General features: G+C 37.2%; 1 protein-coding gene across 17 annotated transcripts in view; it reads left to right on the top strand.

Moving 5' to 3' along the window:
* Window positions 1-14,504, top strand: part of Suco (SUN domain containing ossification factor) — a 65,107-nt gene extending 50,603 nt beyond the window's left edge. For 8 of the 17 annotated variants that reach the window (XM_087581243.1, XM_087581240.1, XM_087581241.1 and 5 more), the window contains 5 exons: window positions 4,485-4,589; window positions 5,477-5,631; window positions 6,058-6,149; window positions 10,808-10,863; window positions 12,542-14,504. In XM_087581243.1, coding sequence (XP_087437369.1) covers window positions 4,485-4,589; window positions 5,477-5,631; window positions 6,058-6,149; window positions 10,808-10,863; window positions 12,542-12,985 — 852 coding nt within the window. In that variant the 3' untranslated portion in view covers window positions 12,986-14,504. Of the gene's footprint in view, window positions 1-4,484; window positions 4,590-5,476; window positions 5,632-6,057; window positions 6,150-6,404; window positions 6,503-10,807; window positions 10,864-12,541 lie in introns of all 17 variants that reach the window. The other 9 variants (XR_015635280.1, XR_015635278.1, XR_015635279.1 and 6 more) reach the window with 3 other exon arrangements.
* Window positions 14,505-15,447: the final 943 nt, after the last annotated feature.

Genomic DNA, 15,447 nt, shown 5'->3' with positions numbered 1-15,447 from the left:
CTGAGGCCAGACCAGGCAGTCCTCTCGTATATATGTGCTGGGGCCTCAAGTCAGCTCATGTAAGCTGCCTGGTTGCTGGCTCGGTCTCTGGTCTCCCAGGGTTCCAGGTTAGTTGAGACTGTTAGTCTTCTTATGCTGTCACCCTTCTCTTCACTTTCTTCAGTCCTTCCCCTAATTCAACCATAGGGGCTTCCGACTTCAGTCTAATGGTTGGGTATAAGTATCCACATCTGTCTCAGTCAGCTGCTGGTTGGGGCTCTCAGAGGACAGCCATGCTAGGCTCCTGTCTTTAGTCTCTTCTCCAGTTTTGTTCCTGCAGTTCTTTTAAACAGGAACAGTTCCAGGTCAGACATTTTGACTTAGTAACTTCATCCCTCCACTTGAGGCCCTGTCTATCTACTGGAGGTGACCTCTTCAAGTTCCCTCTCCCCATTGTTGGGCATTTTGGCTAAGATCATCCCCATTTGAGTCCTGAGAGTCTCTCACCTCCTGGTCTCTGGTACTTTCTAGAGGGTTCCCACCTCCTACCCCCCTAGGCTGCATATTTCCATTCATTCTCCTGACCCTCTGGGCTTCTCTTCTGCCCTCCTCCCCCATACCTGATCCTGCCCCCTTTTCCCTTCCCTCCCTCCTGTCCCACCCAGGTCCCTTCCTTTGCTTCCGTGATTATTTTCTTTCCCGTTCTATTGGGATTGAAGCATCCTCTCTTGGGCCTTTTTACTTGTTACACTTCTTATGGTCTGTGGGTTTTATCCTAGGTTTTCTGTGCTTTTTGACTAATAATCCACTTATCTGTGAATATATACCATGCATATCCTTTTGGGTCTAGGTTACTTTACTCAGGATGATATTTTCTAGTTCCATCCATTTGCCTGCAAAATTTATAACATCCTCATTCTTTTTTTTAAAATTTATTTATTTTATGTGTATGAGTACACTGTAGCTGTCTTCAGACATACCAGAAGAGGGCATCAGATCCCATAACAGATGGTTATGAGCCACTATGTGGTTGCTGGGAATTGAACTCAGGATCTCCGGAAGAGCAGTCAGTGCTCTTAACCACTGAGCCATCTCTGCAACCCCGACGTCCTCATTCTTTTTTTTTTTTTTTTTTTTTGGTTCTTTTTTTCGGAGCTGGGGACCGAACCCAGGGCCTTGCGCTTCCTAGGCAAGCGCTCTACCACTGAGGTAAATCCCCAACCCCCCCCCCCCCCCCCCGACGTCCTCATTCTTAATAGCTGAATAGTATGCCACTGTGTAAATGAACCACATTTTCTTTACACATTACTCAGTTGAGGGACATCTGGACTTTTTTTCCAGCTTCTGGCTATTATGAATAAGGCTGCTGTGAACATAGTGGAGCATGTGTCCTTGTGGCAGGTGGGGCATCTTTTGGGTATATTCCCAGGAGTGGTATAGCTAGGTCTTCAGGTAGAACTGTTTCCAATTTTCTGAGCAACTGCCAGATTAATTTCCAGTTTGCAATCCCACTAGCAACGGAAGAGTTTTAACCAGTAGTTTTCCACTGTACTAGAGAAGTAGAAGATAACGTTGTTGTACGCTACTGTGGTGCCTCTTGTTGAACTTCTTTCCATCTTTTCACCTTGCTGTCCTTCATAGATTGACTTAATAGTTTTTTTGCAAATGGCTGAGAATATATGGTCCGTGTCTGTGTGTGTTCATTTCACTTGAAGTAATAGCCTTCATATTGGTCCACATTGCTCCAAGCAGCAACATTTTATTCTTTTTTTTTTTTTTAAATGGCAGAATAGTATCCATTGCGTAAATGTACCACCGTTTTTTGGTTCTTGTCCATTCCTTCACTGAAAGGCATAGGAATTGATGACATAATTTATTATCTATTGTGAATAATTCTGCCATAAATACTGGATATTGTTTTATCTCCTTTGACTACATACCCAGTATTAAAATTGCTGGGTGATATGAAAAGCCTGTTTTAACTTTTAGAGTAATTTAATGCTATTCTGCATAATGGCTCATCTGATTTACATGTTACTCTTGATGGTAATATTTGTTGATTTTGTAAAATATTAGTAGCAAAAGTAATGCTCATTTCCATTTTTCTCTGATAGCTAATGATGGAACTTGGATATGATGTCAATGCTTGGGAAGTTATCTAGCTATTGATGTCATATCTAGAAAAATATTTAAACATTGAATATTGCATTGTGTGTATACAACCTTTCTACAACTTGATAAAACTGCAAAATGTTTTGTGGGTTTTCTCTGTAGTATACTCTTGTTGATTATAGAAAGAACATCTTTACTTCTCTTTGATCATTCCATCTTTTTCTGTTTATTTATTGCTTGTCCAGATGATAACAATATGGCTAGTAATAAGTTCACTCCTTAGTCTTAACGAAAAAAAATTCCAGTATTACACTTTTAAATATGATGTGTGTTCTATTATAATCAAAAAATATTTTGAGCTTTAAACTGATATCACCTTTATTTTCTCTCTGCTTTATATATAGTATCTGAATCTGATGTCTCAAAGACCTATATACGTACTTTTCATGTTCTTGTAATTTTGACAAATGCATTAAGAGTGTCAACCAGTTTAAGATTTTCTTTAGTTGTTTTTAACTGTCACAGGCAGATTAGTGTTGTTTATGAGTTGGCTTTCAAAAGAAGTGATTTAATAAATCATTAACTTAGTATTTTTAAAAGGTAAACTATATTAGAACTAACAGTTTTCAGTAATAAACCCCATTGTTAGTTTTATATACCCTTCTTCCCTTACACTCAGTTCTTTTTTGATCTTAGAGCTAGAATAATAAAGTGTTATGCAGTTTCTATCAGGTCTTAAGTTAGAGTTTTCAAGTTCTCGGATTTCTTCCTTTTTCTTTCTTCCTTTGATTTATTAGTAGACTCAAATTTTAGTACCATTTGCCTAATACGCAATGAAGTGGCTTTGGTAGCCTTCTTTTCATTGGTAGTAATGTAGCATCCATTAGATGACATGGGTATGACTTCCTGCATTCCATTGTATTTTGCTATGAAAGGAAAGATTATAATTTTTTATATTAAAATACCTTATACCAGAAACTAACTTCAGAAAAGTTTCAGCATGTTTTTCTGTTGTCTGCTTGCTTTGAAAACACTTGGTCAGAGAAGCATCATGTATATATCAGGTGATACAATAGTTTAGTACTAAATTTAAAAGCAGTTCATTAGCTTCTATTAACATCCTGGCAGGAAGTGGCAGAATAGTTCCTTTTGAGGGGAGGATTTAGCACAATCCCAGATTTTTTTTTAATTGGTTATTTCTTTATTTACAATTCAAATGTTATTCCCTTCCCCAGCTTCCTGTCCATAAGCCCCCTCCCCCTCTTCTATAAGGGTGTTCACCTCCCCATCATTGCAAGCTCCTTCAGCTCTCAATCCTTCCTCTAATTCCCCCAAAGGAGGTCCCATTCTCAGTTCAGTGGTTTGCTGCTAGCATTCGCCTCTGTATTTGACATAATCTGGCTGTGTCTCTAAGGAAACATCTATATCCGGTTCCTGTCAGCATGCACTTCTTAGCTTCATCAATCTTATCTAGTTTTGGTGGCTGTATATATATGGGCCACATGTGGGGCAGACTCTGAATGGCTATTCCTTCAGTCTCTGCTCCAAACTTTGCCTCCATATCCTCTCCTATGAATATTTTTGTTCCCCCTTTTAAGAAGGAGTGAAGCATCCACATTTTGGTCTTCCTTCTTCTTGAGCTTCATGTGGTCTGTGGATTGTATCTTGGGTAATTTGAGCTTTTGGGCTAATATCCACTTATCAATGAGTGCATACCATGTGTGTTTTTCTGTGATTGGGTTACCTCACTCAGGATGATATTTTCTAGTTCATTCCATTTGCCTATGAATTTCATGAAGTCATTGTTTTTGATAGCTGAGTAATACTCCATTGTGTAGATGTACCACATTTTCTGTATCCATTCCTCTGTTGAAGGGCATCTGGGTTCTTTCCAGCTTCTGGCTATTATAAATAAGGCTGCTATGAACATAGTGGAGCATGTGTCTTTGTTGTATGTTGGAGCATCTTTTGGGTATATGCCCAAGAGAGGTATAGCTGGATCCTCAGGTAGTGTAATGTCCAATTTTCTGAGGAACCTCCAGACTGATTTCCAGAGTGGTTGTACCAGTCTGCAATCCCACCAACAATGGAGGAGTGTTCCTCTTTCTCCACATCCTCGCCAGGATTTGCTGTCCCCTGAGTTTTTGATCTTAGCCGTTCTGACTGGTGTGAGGTGGAATCTCAGGGCTGTTTTGATTTGCGTTACCCTCAGATTCTTATATATTTTCTGATTTTTTAAAAAACTTTTCATCAAGGTTGTATATTTCCCCATTACAGTCTTTGTAAAAAGACATTTTGAAAGACCTTAGTGGTTTTTCCAAATGACACATTTTACTTAAATTTATAATTTAATGTGCAGATGGAATATAAAGAAGAATTATCTTTTGTTCTAGGATCAGCGGCAAACTGAAGCCATCCACTTGCTGCAGGCACAACTGACCAACATGACACAGATTGTTTCAAACTTGTCAGCAACTGTAGCAGAATTAAAACGGGAGGTAATTGTTCAATTATCTGGAAAGACAGTGCTCCTAGGAAGGTTGTCAGAAGGGCAAGCTTATAAATATGAACTTGATAGCTCAAAGCTTAAACCAAACAGAACTGTTACTTACATAGAACTTTTTTAAAACACCAAAATGCATTATTTTATTGTTTGGGAACTGTGTTGTTGAGTTTTGTAAAGCATGGTTTTCATGATTTGGTCTTGCTATAAGGCAGGTATTATGTTAATTCTTTTGGAAAAGGAATTTAGTTTGAGTTTTATTCTGGACATTGAAAATCATTGGAAATTACTAAGCAAAGAAATCTGGATCATTTCAACAATGTTTAATATGTTGAAAAATTCCTTTTGCTACCTTGCTGAGAATTGTCTGTTCAAGGACAAGAGCAGAAACAAGAAGGGAGGAGGGAGGCAGTTGCAGTAACTTGGGTGAAGTTAACTAAGACTTTAGAAGTAGAAAACAGTAGGAGGTTAATTGAATTAAGTATATATTTAAAGAGGTAGAAAAATAAGCCTTAATGAAATATCGGGTACGTGAGGTTGAATTTGAGACTGAGTGGTAAGAAGTTCAGTTGTGTACAGTGAGGAAGTCTGTGTTAGCATACTTATCCCTAAGGAGGAGAGTGCATAGCAGCAGAATGGTAGGTGGGGAGCTTAAGTCTAAGGCTTAACTACGCTTACTGTATTACAGTTATATTTCAAGGAAGAATTAGATGGGGGAGAAAACAGAAAAAAAACAAGTGTCTATAGTTTGTTTTCAAGCAGCATGCTCTGCCCTTAGGGTTTCAGAGCACCTTGTCTGTTTAAAATTACTTGTTTGAATTTTAGGTTCCACTGTCTACTCTTTAAAGTAGGTTATGGTTAAAATTATGTTTATCTTTTCAGGTTTCAGATCGTCAGAGTTACCTTGTCATGTCTTTGGTTCTATGTGTGGTCTTGGGACTGATGCTCTGTATGCAACGTTGTCGAAATACTTCTCAATTTGATGGAGATTACACTTCAAAACTTCCTAAAAGTAATCAGTACCCAAGCCCTAAAAGGTAAGGTTAACATTACACAATTTTCTTCTTTTTTCACCACTGTTTTTTTATTTTGTTTTGTTTTTCTCAAAGAAATGCTGAGCAAATAAAGGGACATGAAGCCAAAATATTAAAAACATCCTTGTAGCAAGATGGTAACCATACATGGTGATAGTGCTATTGAATCAAGAGAAACTGATAATAAATGCATCAAACCTTTGAATTATTTGGTTGAGAAAGATGTTCAAATGTGGCATTCAAAGGTGGAAGAGAAGTAACATTGTAAGATTAGATTTTTAGAGAAGATTTGTTTTATATTAGCAATAATTGTGCTAATTTAGGCTTGTTCCACATGTTATGCAGGTCTCAAGTCATCCATCTAAATAGGTTACACAGTAAGTCAGATCCCATATACTCACGTGCAATGTTGTTTTCTTAATATATTAGGTGTTTTTCCTCCTATGATGACATGAATTTGAAAAGAAGAACCTCATTTCCCCTCATCAGATCCAAGTCTTTGCAGTTTACTGGCAAAGAAGGTAGATTTTTATGTATGATCTACGTGTATAAACTGCTTCTGGAATAAGTGTAATATACATGCTGTGTTTCATCTGCAACTGAAAAATGAACCAGTTATCTTTGTGTTTGTGCTAGTCAAAGCCACTTTATCGTTTTCATGCTTTAAAACTCTTTGTTCCTGTGAAAGCCCAGAGGGTGGGGAGGGGGACTTAGTGTTGAGTAGCAATGAGTAGTTCTGTTTGCACATGCTCCTGTTTAGAAGTATTTCTTTTTAGAAAGGGATGTTTGAGAAAGTTCAACAGCTATGGAAAACCTGAATGCTCAATGTGCTCTCATAGCATCCTGTGCTTTTCTGCCTCCTCTTCTTGTGCAGGTAGGACCCTTTTTTATCTCTAGTTTAGGACTTTCGAGGCACTTTCATAGTCCCAGAGTTTGTAATTGGGTTCCAGTCAAGACATGTTAACATTTGGATAAATAGATGTATACTGAGTGACTATTTTCCTATTTTAGTTCCTTTGTAATTAGTGTTTATTAAGAAACTTAAAAATTTATTCTTATAGCAGCAATAAGATAATTATATATTTCATTTAAGGGTGCTTTCTAAATTACTAGCTATTTTCCCTTTCTTTAGGATTTTAGTAATTAAGCCAAATGTTTCTGTTATTATGTCCTTCAAATAGTCTTTCCTGAGTTTCACTAGTGTAAGCTTTCACTCCATATGCCTTTACTAAACTTAGAGGATTTTTACAAACTCAATATGCCTGGGTAACCCACGTCCTAATTAAAAAGTAGAATGCAGTCTAGCACGTCAAAAACTGTGCTGTGTGCTTTCCTCTCCTAGTGTAGGCCGTATTTTCACATCCACTTAGTGTGAGTCACCATGCCTTTTACTCTAATTCTAGTACAGTATTCCACTGTGCAGATGCTGCACATTAACATGTTTACCTGCGGACTGCTTTCATTCCAGCTACCACATGTCTTTAAGATATGCATGCATCAGCCAATAGAAGTGGAAGTGGGCATGCTGGGTCATAGCATAGCATGTGTGGCACCCTCAGTGAACACCAACACACAGTGTTCTGTGAATCACCTCCATCAGCTTTGTGCTTCCCTCAGGCTTTGTCAGGTGTTATACATCCTAGTAAACAGTTAGTAATTTGGGCCTTGTAGTCATTCTGATTGGTGTGTATGCATTTCTTCTTTGAGGTATATTCATATAGTTGTGAGATATGTTGAGATTATTCTTGTTTTTATCAATTCTACTCTTATTTTAAATTAAGTGAACTAATATATTTTATTTTTCCTCTAACTCTTTAAAGACAAATAGAATACACTCTCCCCCCTGATAATAGAACTGCTTCTGTTTTAGACAATGATGTGATCTTGACTTGACCTTGCTTTTAAAGAAAGCTGAGGACAATAGGGGAGGACAGTAAGTAGAAGGAAGTGGCTTCAGTCCTGATTCTGTCATTCTCTCCCTCCCTCCTTCCTTCCTTCCTTCCTTCCTTCCTTCCTTCTTTCCTTCCTTCCTTCCTTCTTTCCTTCCTTTCAAAATTAAAGCTCTTCTTGGAGTAGATTTCTTGTCTACCTTAAATTTTCCCACTTTGTTGCTATTTTCAGTTCTTAGAAGGAAGGAACCATGTCAGATTCTTTTTTTAAGCAACAACTTAAAATTTTATCATTTTAGCCATGTTTTTAGTATGAAATTCAATTAAGTAATGTTAAACAAGTTCATATTGTTATGAAACAGATCTTCAGAATATTTTCATCTTGAAAATCTGAAAACTATGTCTATTGTCTATAAATCTCTCATTCTCCACTCTAACACCTCCTGAATATTATTGTATTTTTTTCTTTGAATTTAACTTTTAAATAATCTGTATCTATGGAATTATGCAGTCTTTGTCTTTCCGTGCATCTTTTATTTTATACATCTTCAGGGTTCATTCATGTTATAGTGTGCAATAGATTTCCTTTTTAAAGTTGAGTCTGTTTTGTGCATATAATGCACATTTTCTTTTTCCATTAAAAAAAATAGTGTGTGTGTGTGAATAGCTGCACATGGAGGGGAGGAGACAACTTTGGGAGTCACTTCTCTCCTTCTGCCATGGACTTTGTGGGTCCTAGGAATCAAACACAGTCAGCCTTGGTAGCAGGTGATTTTCCCAATCAGCCTTCTGTTCAGCTTTTGATGAAATTTAAGTCGAGTCTCTTCTATGCTGTTTTAAGTAATATAGCTGTGAGCCTGGGTGTACAAACACCTCTGACAGTCCTACTGTCCGTCCTTCTGCATATATAACTGAAAAGGGATAGCTAGGTTATGTGACAGTATTGTTTTTCTTTGAGCCATCTCCATATTTTCCAAGTTACTGTACTGCTTTACAAGCTTAGCAACAGTGTTGCATTGTTTCCATAGCCGAATGCAGGTTAGATTTTGTTTTTCCTACTAATGATAGCTATTCTAATGTCTGTGGGATAGCCTACTGTGACTTTGATTTGCATTTCTCCAATCGTGTTTGTGTGTGTGTACACATATATAGATGTACATGTTTGTATATTTATACAAGTACATAAATGGGTAAACGCGTACATATAAGTACACATATACTAGCATATAAATATACATATACTAGCATATAAAAGTAAATATAATGCATGATTTACATAGCTTTTCTTCCTTTCTGCACATAGTGTTTTCACTATTTTGTTTCGTTATCTGTATTTTCTATGTCCTATCTAGGAAGTTTTTGTGATGTCCAGAGATAAAGCCTTTGCTTATCCTGTTTTGTTTTGTTTTTTAAGATTTATTTATTTTATATGAGTACACTGTAGCTGTCTTCAGACACCCCAGAAGGGGGTATCAGATCTCATTTCAGATGGTTGTGAGCCACCTTGTGGTTGCTGGGAATTGAACTCAGGACCTTTGGAAGAACAGTCAGTGCTCTTAACCACTGAGCCATCTCTCTAGCCCTGCTTATCCTGTTTAATTTACATGTTTTCTTTATATTCATTTTTATGTTGTTTTACCTCAATTTTAGTTTTTCTGCTTAATTCTAACACAAGGTGTTGCTTGTATGTAATATATATATATATGTATATATATATTTTTTCTTTTTAAATTTGCCTGCACATATTTGGTATGTCTTAAATCTTTTTTCCTAAGATCTTTCATATGTCATTATATCTCTAAACCTCTGAATTGCTTTTTTTTTTTTTTTTTTGGAGACAAGATCTCTCTCTGTAGCCCTGTTGGTTCTGAAACTGACTGTGTCAACTGTGTAGGTCAGATCAGGCTGGTCTCATGGTTCTCAGAGATCCACCTGCCTTTGCTGGCATTAGAGGTGTGTGTTACCCTACCAGCCCCTTGAACTACTATTTTTATTTTTCTTTAATCTTGTGTTAGATTTGTTGGGCTCTTGTAGATCTCTAGATAGATGTCTTTTAAGTAATGGAAAGTTGTAGCTGACAGTTTATTACCTATCTAGATTCTTCAATTTCTTAAATCTCAAATTTCATAAATTTATTATACATCTTCATGTATCCTCTTTGTCTTTTAAAGTTTGTCTTTTTCTTTTAAAATCACATATGTGTGGCTATGAGAATGTACATGCAAGTGCCTTTGGAAGCCAGCTCATCCCTGGAGCTCCAATCTGAGCTGCCAGCACAAGTGCCAGGAACAAACTCAGGCCTCGAGGAAGCAGTGCATGCTATTAATCCAATCCGCTTTCGCTTCCTTATTTTCAGTGCTTGTTTTTTTCCTAAGCCACATAGTCTAAAGGTATATCTAATCTGTTCTTAAATTTATCCATTGAGTTTTAAATTTACTTAGCATAATTTTTGTCCCTAGGAGATGTTTAAGTCTTATTTTGTATATCGAGATATTTTCCAGCTTTTTAATATTTCAACACACTTAAATATAGTGTCTTTATTGCCCATGTTTGAGATCAGAGTAATAATGCAAGCTGTAATTGATTGGGTATATTATTTTATGATAAATTAGTCTGTCATAGTACAAGTCGCATAGGGCTGAAGTTCAATAGCTCTTTTTAAGAGATCTGTTCTTGTCATTGGAGGGAAAGGTAGGATCTCCAAATAAATGTGCTTTTGAGTAAAAGAATTTTTAAAACTCACTGTGAATCTATAGATCTGATTTCCTGGTCACATCAGAATATTTTTTCGTGAGTTTGTGGTCACATGTACCATGTTCAAACTATTTCTGTACTTTAGAGTTAATAGTGTTAATTAGAGCTATAAATGTCACTTTATGTTCTTCTCATTGGCGTGTGTGATTCTAACATCATGAGTGCTCCTGTCTGATTCCTTCTGCAGGACTGCGTGTAGACTTGGTGTTGGTTTGCCCAGTAATGCCATTCCTCTCCTCAGGTGGGGAATGAGTCTGGTCCCAGAGAATGACCCTTCAATTGATAATTGTTCATCAAAATGTAAAGTGAAGTGCACTTGTGAATGTTGGTTGTCTTCAGGGTTGATGACCAATCTTTAAATAACTTGAACCAAACTCAAATTCAGAGCCCACCATCTGGCTTACTAATTTTCAGTGTAGAAATGATAGTTATCCTGATACCTGGCGTCCTTTCAGTAATAATCACTAATATTGTTTTGGGTATTTAGTCATAGCATAATCCACTTTTCATTTTACACCCCTTTTCTTTACTTATAGTAGACCCGAATGATTTGTACATCGTAGAACCCCTCAAGTTCTCTCCAGAGAAAAAGGTAATATTCTTTTTCTTTCCCAAGTCTATTGTAAGCTGTGTGGTAGTAAATGAAAAACAAATACTGAACCATTAATGCGTATTCCTTGACATTTTATTTTAATTTTTTATTTTTCTTTTTAGTTGTTTTGAGTAGTTGATGTTTTTATTTATTTAGTGTGTGAGTGGAGAAAAGGTAACTTGTAGGAGTTACTACTCTACCCTGTGAGTACTTAGCACTAAGTGTCCTTTCCTGCTAAGCCATCTTGCTGGCCCTGCTTTTTGTTATTTAGAGACAAGGTTAGGCTTGCCTGGACTACAGTATGCAGCCCTGACTGGTATCAAACTCTTTGGTCCTCCTGCTTCAGTCTTTGGAGGGCTGGGATAATAGACGGGAGCCATCCTACCCAACCAGAGTTTTGATTTTCTTCTCCCTACCCCCTGCCCCTGTTCAAGATAAAATCTTATGTATGCCAGGATGCCTAAACTTGCTGCATCCTGGAAATGACTTTGAGCCTCTGTTTGAACCTTCTGAGTACAGGTGTTGCAGGCAGACATCCCCCGTCCAGTTTTATGCGGTACTCAGGGTCAAACCTGGGGCTACAAGCACTTTACTAGCTGAATTGTATTCCCAGTTCCCATATGTTCATTTTCAGTGGTGATAAGGTATAAATAAATGTTTAGAGGAGTCATCAAAGTGTGGTCTATTTTGTACGAAATAGCCAAGAAGTATATTCCTATTTTTAAAGGATTACAGAATAAAACCAAGAATTCATTAAAGAGACACTCACAAGGCTGCAAAGCTTTAAATATTATTCAACCCTTTAAAGAAAAAAAAAATGTGCTGATCCTTGGATGATAGTCATTCTTCTCATGCATGCCAGGGACAGTGTGAGTATTGTTCATATAATCCTCTTTACAACCAAACAGCGATGATATCTCTGTTTAAAACATGAGGACAAGGGGTTGGGGACTTAGCTCAGTGGTAGAGCGCTTGCCTAGCAAGCGCAAGGCCCTGGGTTTGGTCCCCAGCTCCAAAAAAAAAAAAAAAAAGAAAAAAAAAAAACAAAACAAAAAACAAAACATGAGGACACAGACAGAGGCTGTACTTAGGTGTCCCATTAGATAGTAAGCACTGCTTTGTACCTTCCTAGAGTTTTTCCCCCTTGGCTATAGTCTGATTTTCTTACCTCAAATTATATAATATTTATTTTTATAATACTTATTTTGATTAGCAATAATTGTCTGTAGTAAGAGGATTTCAGATTAGTGCAAAATAGCATTGGCTTTAATCCTAACTTCAATATTTGCTATTTTGTAATTTAGACAGGGAGCCAAATCTCTAAATTTTTTTTTTCATGTAGGAGCCAAGGGCAAACCTCTCAGGGTTAACAAATATAAAAGCAACCAGTATAGCATCTGACACAGAGGTATTCAGATATTAGCTGTCTCTTCCTAACTGTATGCACAAGTTGCTGTAAGGTATTGAAACTTTGAGTTGAGTAGCATTTGCAAAGGGGGATGTCAGCCATACTATTTACAGAAGTGTGTGCACGTATGCACTTGTGTGTGTGTGTGTGTGTGTGAGAGAGAGAGAGAGAGAGAGAGAGAGAGAGAGAGAGAGAGAAATACTTGTTTTACTTCTCATCTTAAATCCTTAATAAGGAGGAGTAATTTCTGTGCTTTTATTTCTGTTATAGAAGAAACGTTGCAAGTACAAAACTGAAAAAATTGAGACAATAAAGCCTGCAGATCCATTGCACCCTATAGCCAATGGAGATATAAAAGGAAGAAAGCCCTTTACGAACCAGAGAGATTTTTCTAGTATGGGAGAAGTTTATCACTCTTCTTACAAGGGCCCTCCGTCTGAGGGAAGCTCAGAAACTTCATCACAGTCAGAAGAGTCCTATTTTTGTGGCATTTCCGCTTGTACAAGTCTGTGCAATGGACAGACCCAAAAGACAAAAACTGAGAAGAGGGCTTTAAAACGAAGGCGATCTAAAGTCCAAGACCAAGGAAAGTTAATAAAAGCTCTTATACAGACTAAGTCGGGGTCATTGCCGAGCCTGCATGACATAATCAAAGGAAACAAGGAGATCACCGTGGGAGCATTTGGGGTTACAGCAGTCTCGGGACATATCTAAAAGGAGCTGAACATTTATACTGAGGACTTTTTGTTGTTCTTTGAAGAACAGCCTGTGGTATTTGAAGGGTTCAGGGGGAGGGATAAAATATTGGGGAAAGTATTCAGAAATTATGTTTTTTTTATTTTGCCTTTTAAAAAAGTAGACAGGATTGCGTCAATCTTGCTGATGAACTGCAGTTTTACGAGGCTGATCTCTTCCTATGAGGATGATGATAGACATTTTATAAAGATGTGTTTTCACAGAGAATTACTGGGACAAAAGTAATTTGGAAGCCCAGTTCCTTGGGTGGATAGGAATGAAAGCCTAAACCTCTCCCTTCAGCTTGGTTCCCGTTTCTTGCACCTTCCCATATTTATGTGCCTTTTGTCTATTTATAATGCCACTGGAAGAGGAGGGAGAACTTTTTCTGTCAGTTGATTTGTTTTGTAACTTTATTAGGTTTTTGAAGCTGCAACACTACAAAGCTTTAAGGTGGTCCATGCCAGAAGCCCAGCAACGTGGGTCATTTGCATAAAGATCCTAAAGACTTCCAACTTAGAATCGCTCAGTAGTCTCACTGGAATAAACACTTGCTGAAGTTTCTAACGGCCTTTCAGATAAAAGGTGATGAGTTCACCCTGGGTCTTATTTAATTTAGTTGGATTGGGTTATGCTTTTTTCCCTGAGTTTTTAACTCAGTAAAATGGTAAGATATTTTCTTGAAAATGACAGGTATTTGAAACAAATTTATTATAAATTCACCTTTAAACACACTTAAGTATTTGTGATGATTTCTTTACATTGCATTCTAAATGTTCACAGTAAACACTAATCCTCCAAATTTTCACATCATCAAGACCATGTTTTCATGGTCCAGTCACTCACTGCCTTTGTACATAGTCACAGCCAGCCAGTGAGCACGTCAGGCCTGATTCAGTCTAATTGGTGAAGTCTAGTAGGATTATGATTCCTTTGTGTTTGCTTTTGTTGGCTACAATGTGCAGATATGTGTGTATGTGGTTGTCAGCGTTTGTCTTCATTTACTTTTTGTCCCCCCACCCCCCCCCTTAAGTAATTGGCAGTGTCTGTCTGAGTAAATTGAGTTCTTGATGTGTGGATTGTACAGGGATGAGTGAAAGTGAAATGTGTTTTTGAGAGAATTGACCATTTTGTGTTGTAAAATTTAAGTTATAACTTATTGAGCACTTTTGTTAATAATTGTTTTTAAATTTGTCTAATACCTTTTTTGGTGTTGTTTGTAATGTGATTTATTTAAGGCCTTTTTCTTTAAGTTGCTGCTTTAGGTGAACAGTACGTTTTAGGAAATGAATTTTACCCCTTCCAGTCTGCACAATTAGCCATTCAGAGCAATAGGGCCTGATGGTACAGCAGGCCCTTGAAGTCCAGATGCCAGCAGAGCCAGAGTGGGAAGTCACTATGTGTTGTGAAAAGAGGGTTTTAAATATGTAACTACAGAGCTGTAGTACCATTAGAAACTGTGAATTTCCAAATAAATCTGAACACTTGTCTTTATTAATTATTGGCTCTTCTGTCCTTTAAAGGTAGCAAAACATGTATTACTAACTCCTGATCCTAGGTTAGGGTGTTCCGTTCGGTTCGGTTTGGTTTGTTTTTTTTTTTTTTTTGGCACCTTTCAGGCTAAACGCAGCAGCCTTGCTCCCATTTCAGGCACCCACAGTCTACTCTTTGACCAGAGCACTGCACTCACTCATAGTCACTCTCCACACACAGCTCTGATGCTTAGTAAAGTGCATATCTACCTAGAGAATTACAGCTTTAGTCCGAGTTTTATTTCTCCTCCAGATTATAACATCATGTAAGAGGAAAAAAAACCTAAAAAACAAAAAACTCAAACCTTTAATGAGTGAAGATTCTTGCCAATTTGTGTTTTTAAAAAACAACAAGCAAAATCTGAGGACTGTAAAATCCTGTTTTTTTAATTATTGCTCAGTTTTTAGAGGATTTTGCTTTTTAGAGGATAAGCACTTTTGGATTTTAGATTTTGGAAATAAGGATGCCTAACCAACAAATACTATTAACAAATTCAAAAAGTCTTCAAACACTTTCCCCAAGTGTTTCAGGTAAGACATACTCAAACCTGTATATAAATAAAAGATTTTCAACATTCCATGGCAGCCAACCTTATTTTATTTATAGTGTTAAGTAAAATATTAAACTAGAATGATATAAAACTTTCTCAACTCAAGCAAAGTCAGTTCTTTGGATTCTTTTTTTTTTTAATTTTTTATTCATTTATTACATATAAGTATGCTGTAGCTGTCTTCAGACACACCAGAAGGAGGGCATCGGATCTCTTTACAGATGGTTGTGAGCCACCATGTGGTTGCTGGGAATTGAACTCAGGACCTCTGGAAGAGCAGTCGGGTGCTCTTAACCGCTGAGCCATCTCTTCAGCCCAGTTCTTTGGATTCTTAATGTATCTATGGAGGTTTACATGT

Source organism: Rattus norvegicus, chromosome 13 (assembly GCF_021556685.1).
Source record: "Rattus norvegicus strain SHRSP/BbbUtx chromosome 13, alternate assembly SHRSP_T2T, whole genome shotgun sequence".
NCBI lineage: Eukaryota > Metazoa > Chordata > Mammalia > Rodentia > Muridae > Rattus > Rattus norvegicus.
Note: the sequence above shows the minus strand (reverse complement) of the source record. Positions and strands in the feature narration are given on the sequence as shown.